This window comes from Lactuca sativa, chromosome 9, assembly GCF_002870075.4.
Source record: "Lactuca sativa cultivar Salinas chromosome 9, Lsat_Salinas_v11, whole genome shotgun sequence".
In the NCBI taxonomy this organism is placed as follows: Eukaryota; Viridiplantae; Streptophyta; class Magnoliopsida; order Asterales; family Asteraceae; genus Lactuca; species Lactuca sativa.
Window position 1 is genome coordinate 118,661,042 of NC_056631.2, and position 13,903 is coordinate 118,674,944.

The 13,903-nt window shown below is 31.2% G+C and overlaps 1 protein-coding gene across 1 annotated transcript; it reads right to left on the minus strand.

Annotated features, from left to right (window-relative positions):
- Positions 1-13,005: 13,005 nt before the first annotated feature.
- Positions 13,006-13,566, minus strand: LOC111896780 (uncharacterized). Its single transcript, XM_023892764.1, has one exon. The coding sequence runs from the start codon at positions 13,564-13,566 to the stop codon at positions 13,006-13,008; it is 561 nt and encodes a 186-aa protein (XP_023748532.1).
- Between the last annotated feature and the right edge of the window lie 337 nt (positions 13,567-13,903).

Below are 13,903 nucleotides of genomic sequence, written 5' to 3' on the forward strand. Positions count from 1 at the left end.
TGGGCCTCCTACTCATTGAGTGCACGAACCTACTCGATGAGTAGGATGAATATATGCATGGACTCGGCGAGTTCACTCAGCAGAGTGCATAAATTTCGATTTTCTTCAACAATTTGCATTAAATATCAAGAAGACAAGCCTAGGCTCTGATATCACTAAAGGGATTTGAGCATTCTAAGACTCCTAAGGTGTACATGCAACCCTAGAAACCTTGGATCTATGTTTTACTAAGTTACATGCAAATTTGATTTTTCCAAGGTTCTTAACCTAAGTAGCATGGCATGGGGAACTTGAAACATAAAAGCTAGTAGAACAACTTACCTTTCTTGTTGCTTGGATTCCTTAAGAACTTTTTGAGCCTAGCACCCCAAATGTGATGCCTCAAGTGTTTCACACAACACCACAACTATTGGAATAACTTTGAGAGAAGTACACACACACTCAAAATCGGCTAGCCCTCTTGTTCTTCACTTAGTGCTGATTTTGATAGCCTATGGGGTCTTTATATAAAGTGTCACAAGTAGGGTTACACCATGTAAAGCCTAATTGACATGGCTTTTCATTTCCTCCATGATCCATGGGTTTTAACCTCCATGGACCATCCACGGAGCACCCTATGGGTTTTATCCCAATTCAATAAACCATGGATCATTAGCCTACTATATAAGAATAGATGATTTACACAATCAATCCCATATATTTAATTAGTCTCTTTTTGATCACCAAATTAATTCTTGATCAATACTAATTAAATAATATTATTAATACATTAGAACTTATAATATATTAATAAACCATAAGTGTCCTTTTCTCATTTTGTCTATCTAAGTGTCATGTTGCCATGCAACCCAAATGGACCATGCCAACCGGGTCAAGTACATACCAGAAATAGTTATGAACTTAGACACCTAATCCAACAATATGATCATCACATTAGTAGTTGTTGTGTTCAACATTAACATGTTTAATACATGAATAATATTATTACTCTAAAATTTCATATTCGGTTATAATTGTGGGAGAAATTATGAAGTAATTCTAATATGAATTGAATTAGTTCACTCTCACCACATGAAAGTACGCAAGTGGTTGTAACAAAGATTCATAGGTACTTATCTGAGAACTGGTACTGAGCAAAATCGCATCAAGGTCGCCACATAGATCGTTCTTATGAGTGATACTTGATTAATAGGTACTATCATTGTATCCTTAAAACCTAAGATACATAGTAGTACTTAAGTGTAGGGAGTGTTGTGTTTTGATATAGTTAAATGTCAATTCTTAACCGGTAGTTATAAAATCCATCTTCATGTATGGTGTGAAATAGAAAAAAAGGCTTATGTAGTCAAGGTGGGATTTTTTTTCTTCTTATGTATTGAGAGATAGACATCTAATGCGCGTTACTCAAAGTTGAACACCAAATGAGATTGATTGAGATCCATGTCTCATGTTTAACATGATGTGTGTAACAAAGTGATAACTAATAAATTTACCCTGTACATCGAATGAAGACCCGAGTTTTTTGCGAATTGGATGTTAATGAACGGAATTCTTCGTCGTGTGTTATTAAGGATAGTGAAATGTTGCTAGACATTCAACACTATCTATATCAATCTATGTCGAGTCTTGAGTAAGTGCGATATTGAAAGATATGTATGCCCAAGAGTCGTTATAAAATGATATTGCTAATGACATAGATCCTATAGGGTCACACCTTATAGCAAGTTACTACTAATTAATTATTTATTAGAATATTTTTTTATTATTAATAAATACCAACACTTTTATTTAATTGGGAAAAAAATAATATTTTACTAACTTATTGGGAATTATTTTTTTCTATGAAAAATAATAAAAAAGAAAAACTAGTTATATTCATATGGTATGAAAATATAAGTAATGTACAGTTTATTTAGACACTTTAAGTAATCATCTAGTTGGCATATAACTATCTAGTTGGAAGAAAGAGTAAAGCATACACCTCCATCATTTCCCCTCTTATAGCCATGAATTTTAAAAGGTGAGAGAAGTGGTGTGTTGTGATCACTTTATTCATCCCATGCTTCTTACATGACAATACTTTAATATGATTAAGGTCATGGTGCATTAGGAAATTTAAAGGAGTATATGAAGAAAGCTTTAATAGTGAATTTGATTGATTTTTTTGGCTACTTTTCTCTTCTTTTGGATGGAAAATTTTATGGTTTTCCTTCTCCCTCACTCTCCTCTTTTTCACGCAATTTGGTGCAAGGTACAAGTGATTATATGTTGGATCTCTTCAATGTTTATTTGGTATAAATGTTAAAGCTTAAGAGCAACATATATACAAGTGAAGACTATTATCTTTGGTGGTATTTCCTTGTCTGGTGGATATATCTAGAGAGCTTCTACTTTGTAGCTTCATGTCATCCTCATCAACTTCCTAATTGCCAAAAGGAATCAAAGACTTCAAAGGTTGCACACATTTTCCTTCCTATGGTTGTGTTTTAATCTTCCTAAGCTTTGCAAATAGATCCTTGGTGGATAAAATTGTTTTAGTTTATTCAAATCTAAAATGATTTCATTACTAATTACATCTAATTTGTCATTATAATTATACTGTTTTGAATAAAACCCCAATAGGTGGTAGCCGTTGTGGTTGTAACACTATCATTAAAGAACTGCAAGTCAATGGAAGACATGGTGTTATTAATGCTATACATGCAAATGAATATATTGTAATGTAAGCTTTTGTGGTCATAATGCTACTAAGAATAAGATGAGAGTCTATGTAATTATGATACCACTAAATAAAGGTTATTTGGACTTGGTAGTAGGTTATGTGGCTGTAAGTCTACTATGGATAGTTAATGGTTAGATTAACAACTTAATTAATTATCACCTAATTGTTATGGAATTTGCAAAATAACATTAAGGTGTTGTTTGTTTTTTGGAAAAAACCTCTTCAAACCTCTTATTGCTGTGCGGCGCAGCACACGCGCAACACTTTTAATCTCGCAGTTGTTTGTTTTTAGAAGTCTTCTGAGTCAAAAACCTCTGCGCGTGCTCTGTTTGGCGCAACACTTGTACTGCCTTTTCCAACCTCTTCTTCTTTTTTTATTGCTGAAATTTTGATTATATGTTGTTAAAATTTTATTTCACTTTCTTTTCGGTTTTTTTCGTTTATTCTTGTTAAATTTAGTTTTCGTTTTTTTATATTCAATAATGATAATTTCTTAATCAAATATCAATATTTTTTACTAAAATATCTTTATTTTTTGTTGAAATATCATTATTTTTTACTGAAATATCATTAATTTTTACCGAAATGTTATACATTATTAAATTTTATGTATTAAAAAGCTATTTTCGGTTTATAAAATTAGTTTATTTTAATTTGTTAATATCTGCAGCAGTATGCAGATGTTAAAAAAAACACGCTTCTTATTATAGTCTGCAGCCATTTGGTCCACCTCTTCTACTGCAGAGGGTTGCAGAGGTGGTCGGCAGACTTTATGAATTTTTGCTTTAGAAAATCAAACAACACCTAAGTACTAATGTATATTCAATTGTTTTAAAGTCACTATAAGGATGGTATTGATTTATAATTGATATATTTAGTTTTGCATTTGGTTTATGTTATGTTGGAAAGGTTACTCACTAAGCTCATTGTAGTTTATCCTTTTATTTTTGTGAGCCTTTCAAGTTCAGGTAGACTGGTTGAAAGATGCGAAGTTGGTAGCACCCGACTCGGATCATTTTATCAGTAATATATACAATCATTTTGATAACTTCTTGTTCTCATTTGTAATACGAATGTACACCAGATTAATATGAATTGTGTTTTGAAAGTGAAATATTTTAGATGTACTTTGTAAAAAGAAGTCGGGTGTTACAAGTTGGTGTAAGGGTCGTGGTTTAAGTGAATTAGGCATCTTGTAGTAGATGCCTAGACTTAAACCATAGAGTAAGAAGAAGATATGAGTTGACTATACTTTTTAGACACAATTTGGTCAAATAATAATCATAGAAAGGGAATGTTGTGACAATTGTCATTTAATTTCCTACAAATTGTGTTGCAGAGAAGAAAATTTAACTATGTGGAGTAGCTTGTTGAAATCAATACTTATATGAGTAATTGCATACACTGCTTAAATTAAGAACAAATAGTTGTTAAATTGTTAATGGTTAGATCCATTAAGGGAAGTAAACATATTTAATCTTTTGCATAATATTATGGTCATTCATCACTGGATTTGCGATAGTTTCCCATTTGGTGTTGTATACTGAGCAAATATACTTAAAAGAAAAGAGAATTTATGTAACATGTGTTTGAAAAGATTATTTATTATTTCAAATGTTATCTTGAGTAGAAAAGAGTATTTTGGTTATTTGTAGAAATGTCATAAATTCCTAAATCCTAATGATTTTTCTTGCAAATTTATATTGGTAGAAGTTAATATGATCTTAAAATTGACTTGGAAGAATGAAATATTTATTAATAATCACAAGATTAATGTATAATATTGCAAATCACCTAATATGTAGATTATATGAAATTTATAAATAAATAAATAAATAAATAAATAAATAAATAAATAACTTAATGTGCTTGGCCTTGTATAGTTGAAGGTACGGTACAAATGGTAATATCAATAACAATATAAATATAGAAAAATGGATGGAAAATGAATTTGCAAGTATGGATGGATGATTTAAGTGAATTAGGCATCTTGTAGTAGATGTGTAAACTTAAACCAGAGAGTAAGAAGAAGATATGAGTTGACTATAATTTTCAGACGCAATTTGGTTAAATCGTAATCATAGAAAGTGAATGTTTTGACAATTGTAATTTAATTTCCTACAAATTGTGTTTTAAAGATGAAATTTTAACTATGTGGAGTAGCTTATTGAAATCAATAATTATACGTGTAATTGAATACACTGCATAAATTAAGAAGAAATAGTTGTTAAATTGTTATATGTTTAGATCCATTTAGGGAAGTAAACATATTTAATCTTTTGCAGAATATTATGGTCACTCATCACTAGATTATTTATTATGTAAAATGCTATGTTGAGCGGAAAATGGTATTTTGGTTATTTGTAGAAATGTCATAAATTTCTAAATCTTGATGATTTGTCTTGCAAATTTATATTGGTAGAAGTTAATATGATCTTAAAATTGACTTGGAAGAATGATATATATATTTTTTAATAATCACATGATTGATGTATAATATTGCAAATCACCTAATATGTAAATCATATGAAATTTATGCAAAAACTTAATGTGTTTAGCCTTGTATAGTTGAAGGTAAGGTACAAATAGTAATACCGATAACAATATGAATATAGAAAAATAGATGGAAAATGAATTTGAAAGTATGGATGGATGGTTTAAGAAAGGAAAATAAGGAATAAAAGGTTAAGTGGTACATTGCAGAAAATGTGACGCGACGGATAGGAAGTCACGACGCTTCCCGTAGTGACGATGCATGTGTATATGGGTCGCATTCTAGATTCGAGATGTGAATTTGAGTTACATATATCGAATAATGACAACAACATATTTCTGGGAGGTCCCAACACAAACATAGGTAACAAGACATGTATCAGAAGTAGATTAACATAGGTTACTTGTGATAAAACTTCATGATAGGAAGTGATGTGCACAGATATACCTACCTAGTTCGTTTATAATATAGAAAATTAGTTTATAATATAAAAAGTAAGCCAGGTATCGAACTCACTGAAAAATATTTAGCTAATAAAATAACTACTAAACATTAATCTAAAAACAATAACCAAATTGGGGTTTTATCTAATTTTGCAAATTCAGATTAACTTAACTATTAAATTAACTAAAAACTAAGCAAGCAATTACTAAAGACAACTGTAATCAAGATTATGAAGACACTTTTGTTTAGCTTTGAATCCCCTTTTTTCCTATAGTGAATGTCAATACATGGATTAATTAAGTTGGTTACCATTGTAAATATAATTAAGAATCTTGATCTAATCTCCTAATGTTTTCACCAATTCATGAACTACTATGAAATGATCATACAAAAGTGGACATAAAACTGATTATTTAAGGTTATTAGGATATGTAAGATATATCTACGATCAATTATCTATGATCAAGACAAATAACCAATCCCAATTATCATCAAATTATGTTCTCTAACACATTTAAAGTTGTTACCTTTCTTACCTATTCTAGGATTTGGCTAATCATAGGTCTAGCAATTTAATGATTATAAACAACTGCGTTGACAAGTTCATGCAATTAAAGTGATCATTCAACTACACATAGCTTGAATATAAGAAAAAAAGATTCAAACTTTTAACATGCTAGGTATTGATAAATCAAACACAAGATAAACTAACTTCATAGAATCCATGAAAAGAGAAACTAACACATAGTTTTTAGGGTTCATATAGTCTACACAAAAGCCTAATGATTTAGCTCATCATTGTAGAAAATAAACAAATAAAAACATAAGAATTTAAACTAGACATGATCAATCTAATGAAAACTGAATGTATTGTGTGAGTTCTTGCTACAATCTTCAAACTCTTAATCTCTAATCTTCTTCTCCATACAATGGTTGATTTTCTTAGCTTTTCCGTTCCAAAAGTCATCTAAAATCTAAGAATTCTCTCTCTGATCATTTTTAAGTCGATGTAACAATCAATATTTATAGTTTCCTTAATTCTAGACCTCACATCGTGACCAATAGGGTGTCACGACATGAACTTAGTAGTTATCTATATTCGACAAGGAAACTTGATTCTCTTGTGTGGGAATCTTTTGGGACACTTGTCACGACGTGAATAATAATGTCTCGCCTCGTGAGCTTTACTCTTAGGTATAGAATTGAGATCCTTCTTGATGCCACGTCGTGGTCTTCATAATGCCACATCCATGGGAGTTATTTTTGCATGATTTTCTCCTTTAAGCTCCAAGCTTCAGCTCCAGTCCTTCAAGTATCCAACTTTTTTCGTTTTCAGTCCTTTTTCTTCCAGAATGTCCTTTTTTTGGTTACAAAATACAACCTAACTTGATAAATACCAAATATCTTTGCATTTTACCAAAATATAGCTTAAAATGTAGTGAAGTAATGCTTAAATATATGTATAAATATGGCAATATTAGGAAGCAAGTGTCAAGAAAAGTTTGTTGCAAAATGCAATCGATGTGGGTTCGTGGCGCATTAACAAAATCAGTGAAAAAAATAGAAACTTTATGTCGACTTATCTGTTATGCGGAAAAGGAAAAATTGGCTAAGAATCCATCGAATGATGATTGTTAAATTCTTAATCAAGTTAAATGATTTCCAGGCCGAAAATCATTGAAAAAATTTTTATGGGATAGTAAAGTTGAAACTGCTAGTAAGTGAGTACGAACTTGAAGGAGATAGTGAGTGGTTGGTGAGGCACATGAGAAGCTCGAAGTAGAAATAGAATTTACCTCACATGTTGTTCAACTGATCACTCTTTTAAGCATGTTGAACAAGAGCATCGTGGAATAGTTGATTTACGAGAATGATAGTATAGATGACAACTAAAAGCAAATGTGTCAATTATAAATTGACAGGATCGTTATTTCTAAACGATTTAGTACTGATCACCGCCAATGAACAAGGTGTAGTAATGAGTACATATGGGCTTGTTGCAAGTGATGCCCAAATGAATTATTATAAAAGACATAGAAATTAAAGCGTTAAATAAATCTCGATTAGCATTTCAAGGTAAATGATGTTACATAAGAAAGTGTATATAGCTACAGTGTAAGACAATGATAGTAAAGAAGATATAGTATTACATGTTTTTGTATGTAGCACAACTAAAATTAGGAAAGTGGGCTTAAAAAGTACTACTATATTTTTGGATTAACCCTATGGATTATTACCCAAATGACAAAGTGAACTTATTATTTAACTAACTCTTAAAGTTAATGTTGCTGTGTATATGCCTTTTTGATTGATGACGTCAAAAATAGCGGAGATAGCCATACTGTGGCAAAGATGGATGAATTAAAATTTACCAACTTAGTCATTTTTTGGGGATAAGTGCATATTGTCACAGGAAAGACAGATGAGTTACTATGTGTGTGTATACTTATTACAAAATCGAGTAAGATATTATCATAGATTCGATATTCTTGTTGAGAATCGAGAATTTATCTAATTTTTTTAAGGATGTTGTTCCTATTATAATTAAATTAAGAGTTGGGGTACTAGAAGTCGATATTTTAGAATGCGAACCGTTATTGGCTTTTTGAATGTTAAGGATGTTGTTTGGATGAAGAATATTTTGTTGTTTGTGGATTGGCTAATTGCATTAAATGAGTATCTAATTCGTTGTGATAAACCTTAGAACTCATTGAGAAAAGAGATTATATGTAGAGTTCTCTAAATTTGAACGATAGAGAAGTTTAGTTTCTCAAACACATATTAGCAGTTGGAGTGTTAAAGTTGATTATGAGAGGATTAAAACAATGAAGCATTGAAAACAACCGATAAATCTTCCGAGATTCACGATTTTCACAGATAAATGGTTGTTATTAGCATTGGTAGAAAAAATTTCTTGATATAGTTTTAATGTGGATTAAGTTGATGAGACGGTTGAAGACTATAAATAGTTGAGGTATAATATGTAGTTTTTTTTACACTTTATCTAAGCTTTGTGTAAAGATTTGGTGTTAGTGTTTTATAGAGGATGTGATCTTATTACTTATAATGACAATTTACGAATTGTCATGAGTATGTGTTAGAACAAAGGATATGAGTAATTGTGTGTGTAATTGGATAATTGTAAGCGGTAGATGTAGCTTATCTGATTTATGATTTAGAGGTGAATATAGTGGTGTTTGCAATAAACTGGAAACATTATTTGTACGTGGTGAATGAATAGTTGAAAGATAATGATTTCAAAATTTTGTATCATTAAACCAACATGACAGCGAAGACATAAAGCCGAAAGTGACGATTTGTTTGAGTTGTGTTTGCTCGAATGGAAGAATTCTTGGTTGAAGATGGAAATGGAAAATGTATTATCTACTTAAAAGAGGGGGGGGGGGGGGGGGGGGGGGCTAAATGGTGTTTCAAATTATTATGAAAATCGAGAAAAGTAGCAGATATTATGTATCATATCAAGTGTTCATGTGAGCGCCAGAATGTTTTGAAATATTTTATGTAATATGTTACGAAAGATTTAGAGGAATGATCATAACTTGCGAACTTGATGAGGAATTTAAGCATGCATGTTGTACATGTCCTAAAATGATTTTGTGGATGTGATATTTTAAAGGAGAGAGAGAGAGAGAGAGAGAGAGAGAAAGAGAGAGAGAGAGAGAGAGAGAGAGAGAGAGAGATCATGTACTACTAGTTTCTTATATATATTATGAATGGTGTAATACATTTTATTGGTTGATTGAAGGGTTTACAGAATGATGAATGTAAGATGTATTGATGTATAGGCTTAAGAACACATAATGTATACCCTCTTGTTTTCGGGATTATAAGTAAGAGTATAGTCTTTTTTGGAAGACATAATTTAAAAGAAAGTTGTAGTTCACTCGATCATGAACGTGTAGATATAAAGATCATCAAAATCCGAGTTTGTATGAATAAGTTATGGTTGTCTGAAGCTGAAGCAAAATCTATGCGAGAATGCGAAACCGCGACGGGATTTTAAGATGTACGCTGAGCGAAGTCGCATCTAAATTTAAAAAAAAAAAAAAAAAAAAAAAAAAAAAAAAAAAAAAAAATCAAATTTTAAGAGCTAAACTTGATCTTTTTTAGCACTTGAGGGTTATGTTCCAAGGGAGTGCGATTTTGGAGATCTGAGGCTCGATTTAAAAGGAAAACTCTAGACAAATTAAAGATTTGTTCATCATCACTTAAACCAAAGGTATAACTCCTTTGGGTCTTTCATATTTGCTTCTTCTTACTTCTAATAACATATCAAATTTGAGTTTTTGAATTATGATCCTTCTCACTCCTATAATTTATCTTAATTTTTTATCTTAAGAATAAACTAATGATCATATACTAAGATTACATAGTCAATAAAAATTATGGGTTGACGGTTGCCCCTATTAGCCACGTGATTTTAAGATGTACACTAAGATCCGAGTTGGATTTTCACATGTATATGTGTTTCATACAAATTGGATTTTCATTTGGTTTCAATAATTAAACAAACACATACACAGGTGAAAATCTAACTCGGTTTCATACAAATTGTTTGGCATGTGTATGTGTTTGTTTAATTATCGAAGCCAAAATTTCGAATACGATTTCCGATCAAACCGAAACCAAATGAAAATCCAACTCGGATTCTAAAATGTGAGTTGGGTGGTCCGATTTTCAGGATAGAAACCAAATAGTATATGATAAAACAATAATGCAAAGGGATAGGAAAGGACATGATTATTCTCCGAAGTCCAAACTTCACATGCCAAACAATTTGTATGAAACTGTAGTAGATAACTCGTGAGCTTCTGGGTCCCAAACTGAAAATAATTATTTGGCGCTTTTCCCTTTGCTCCCTAATAATTTAAATGTGGCCCATCTAGATTTTTGGTATTTTCATTCATTCCAACCATGTGCGGAAGTTATAAAAATCATCCGTTTTTGGTACTTTCTAACCAGCCCATATTATGTAAGACTGTATCCACATTTGTACTTAGGGTAAACTGTTTATTTATATCATTACATTTGTCTATTACCATTTACATATTAAAATAGATTTTCTATCCATAGATATATAATATTTTTTTTGATTTTTTAATGGAATATTCACTAATTTATACAAAAAAAAAATGAGTTCTTACTATTGTATTGATGACTAATTTGGTGATTTTTTTTAATAAGATTGTTGTATAATTTTTGTCAAGAACCATTTTATCTAATAAATTGGTAAAAGTTTGTGTTTTCATAAATAAAGCGCTTAAACTTTTGTATTTGGAAATAGGGCTTGTTCATGTTCGTTCATTAAGTTAGTTGAACAAACGGATGAACACGAATATATAAAACAATGAGTTTTTTTTTGTTCATGTTCGTTTATTTAACAAATTACATTGTTCATGTCTGTTTGCTTATATTCATGAACATGATAAATGAATGTAAACGAACAAAGATAAACAAACACAATTGAACATATATGAATATAAACGAACACATAAAATAGTAATGTAATAATAAAGAAACACTTGAACATATATTAACATTAATAAACTTAAGCGAACGAATGTAAACAAAGAAAATAAAAAACGTTTACGAACATAAATGAACGAACAAAATCATTGGTCATGTTCATTCGTTTAACTAAATGAACAGAAATTTGTATTCATATCCATTTATTTCTTAAATAAATGAACATAAACGGACATCCTGTCGAACGGCTAAAGAACGGTTCGTCGAACGTTCGGTTCGTTTACAACCCTATATAAAAGTGTTTGTGAAAATTGATTTTGATTTTGATTAGTTAATTATTTGGGAGTTAAAAAAATCATTATTTCACGATCAATTCATTATTAAGCTACAACATAATTGATTTATTAAAAAAAAAAAAAAAAAAAAAAAAAAAAAAAAAAAAGACCAAATATCATATCAACCTTCTCTTTGGAAATGAATTAAAGACTTTTATGGAAAATGAATTAAAGATTATAAAAAATGTATGTAACAAGTATTGTTGCTTCGGAAAACTTCATGGTACGTTAGGGAAATAACATGTTCAACTGGATGTAGCTTATCAGATATGATGACCAAGTCTTCTGATCATTAACCGCCCCGTTCAGTTTGGACAAAATAAAAAAAAATAAAAAAAAATAAAAAATAAAAAAAACTATGTACATGCATCCCCGCACTCGTCATAATCATATGAAAAATGTATGTGTGTATAAACAATACCAATTACAAAATTCTTAATTTGATAAGTATATATCATTAGGCTGGTAGGTGCTATATTATACATACCATACCTTTAAATGTCATACCAATTACAAAATTCTTAATTTAATAAGTATATATCATTAGGCTGGTAGGTGCTATATTATACATATCGTACCTTTGAATGTCATGTTTTCCCTTACTCCAAATAATCGATCGATGACATACAACATTTTAACATATTTTTTAATTGAATAAAATGTAATTAATTAAAAATAATAAAAGGAAATTACTTCATTAATTAAACAAAATACATCATAATCGTTAATATGTGACGTCTAATCATCGTCACTCGACACGTCATCAAAATTCTCGTCCGAATCTCCTTCAAACATTTTCGATTCGTCATCTGTATCATCGAACAAGTCTGCTTCAACAAAATCGTCGACAATGGGATTCGTTCTAGCATTGATGATGTGTTCCACCAAATTAGCACGAAGGTTGTGGTGTTCAACCAGATCATATACTTCTCATATGTTCGCCATGTACGCCTCCGAACCAATGTCAAATCCTTTGATATTTGGTAAATTATCATTCTCACTGAAGCGGCAAATCGCCTTCCCTCATCTTCTAAAACCATATTATGAAATATGATACATACACACATCAGACAACTTATTTGTCTGAGCTTAATAGATCGTGTCGGTACTACGGGTATCTGTCAACGTTTATCCTTCCTAGCAGATTCTTATGCCGCCTTAAACTTTAATCGTTTGTCATCATTTAGACATGTGAATGATTTCACATATACTGCTAACTTAGAATATATTACATCAGTAAGGTAATACCCACGCTTGTATGACGTCTCATTTATTTGCTTAAAACGACACATCATGTAATTTTCCAAGGTAGATGTCGTGGAATTTCGGCAAAATTTCTTGAACATTGAGGTAGTTGTTGGCACCGGATGGACCAAAAAATGCATGTCGTATCCAAAGGTCATACGATGTCATTGCTTCTAAACTTATTGTCTGTTACTTTTGATAACCTCGCATAAATTGACCGTGCCACACACTAGGACACAATGACCACACCCAATGCATACAATCAATACTAGCAAGCATTACACGGACTCGTGTTTGTTTTCATGTGTTGCATATAGTTGTTGGATGTCGTTAGTTGTAGGCTTGCGTAAATAGCGGTCGCGATAGAGGATAATCACAACTTTAACAAACTTGTATACACAATCCCACGTCGTTCTCTCTAATATCCTGAAATACTCATCCCATGAGTTTGGTCCAATGCTGAATGCTAGTTGACAATTTACAGTTGTACATTTTTGAATTGTGGAGAAAACTTTCTTACATTTTCCATCAACCAGCTGCCGACAATATGGAAATCGATTTTGTATATCATCAACAATGCGTAAAAATAATACCACACACATCCGGAACCGATGCCTGAATTTTTCCATGTACACATCATCATTGGCAATGTAATCCTTCACAAGTTGGTTGTGCTTGACTTCACTATTTCTCCGTAAATGAGGATTTCTTGATTTTGAGCGTGGACTTTCGTCTTCATTTTCTTGCAAATAAGCAAGTGTTGTGCATATGACGTCTCCGATAAACCCCGCTTCCAGCAACGCCAACGTATCGGACGAAATGGACGAAGAAGAAGACATTTTGAAATAAAAAATTGTAAAGTATAGAGAGTGTTTTGTGCTTTTGGTGATTTTAAAATGAGAAATGAATGTTAATTTATCAGAAATTTGAAACGTAAAAATAAAAATAAAAACCAACGGCTTGATTCCAAAGGTCAAAAGACTAAAAAGGTTGCAGCGAAAATGTGACGTGCCACAAGAATACCACACTTTTCATTTTTGGGTCGGTATGCTGTTTCCCACATACCGTACTTTACCGAGGTATACAGTACAAGGCGCCCCATATTGTCTTATAAAATTGAATCTTACCGCACACTAAATGAAGGCAAAGAAGGGCTTAAACAAACTTTAATCATAT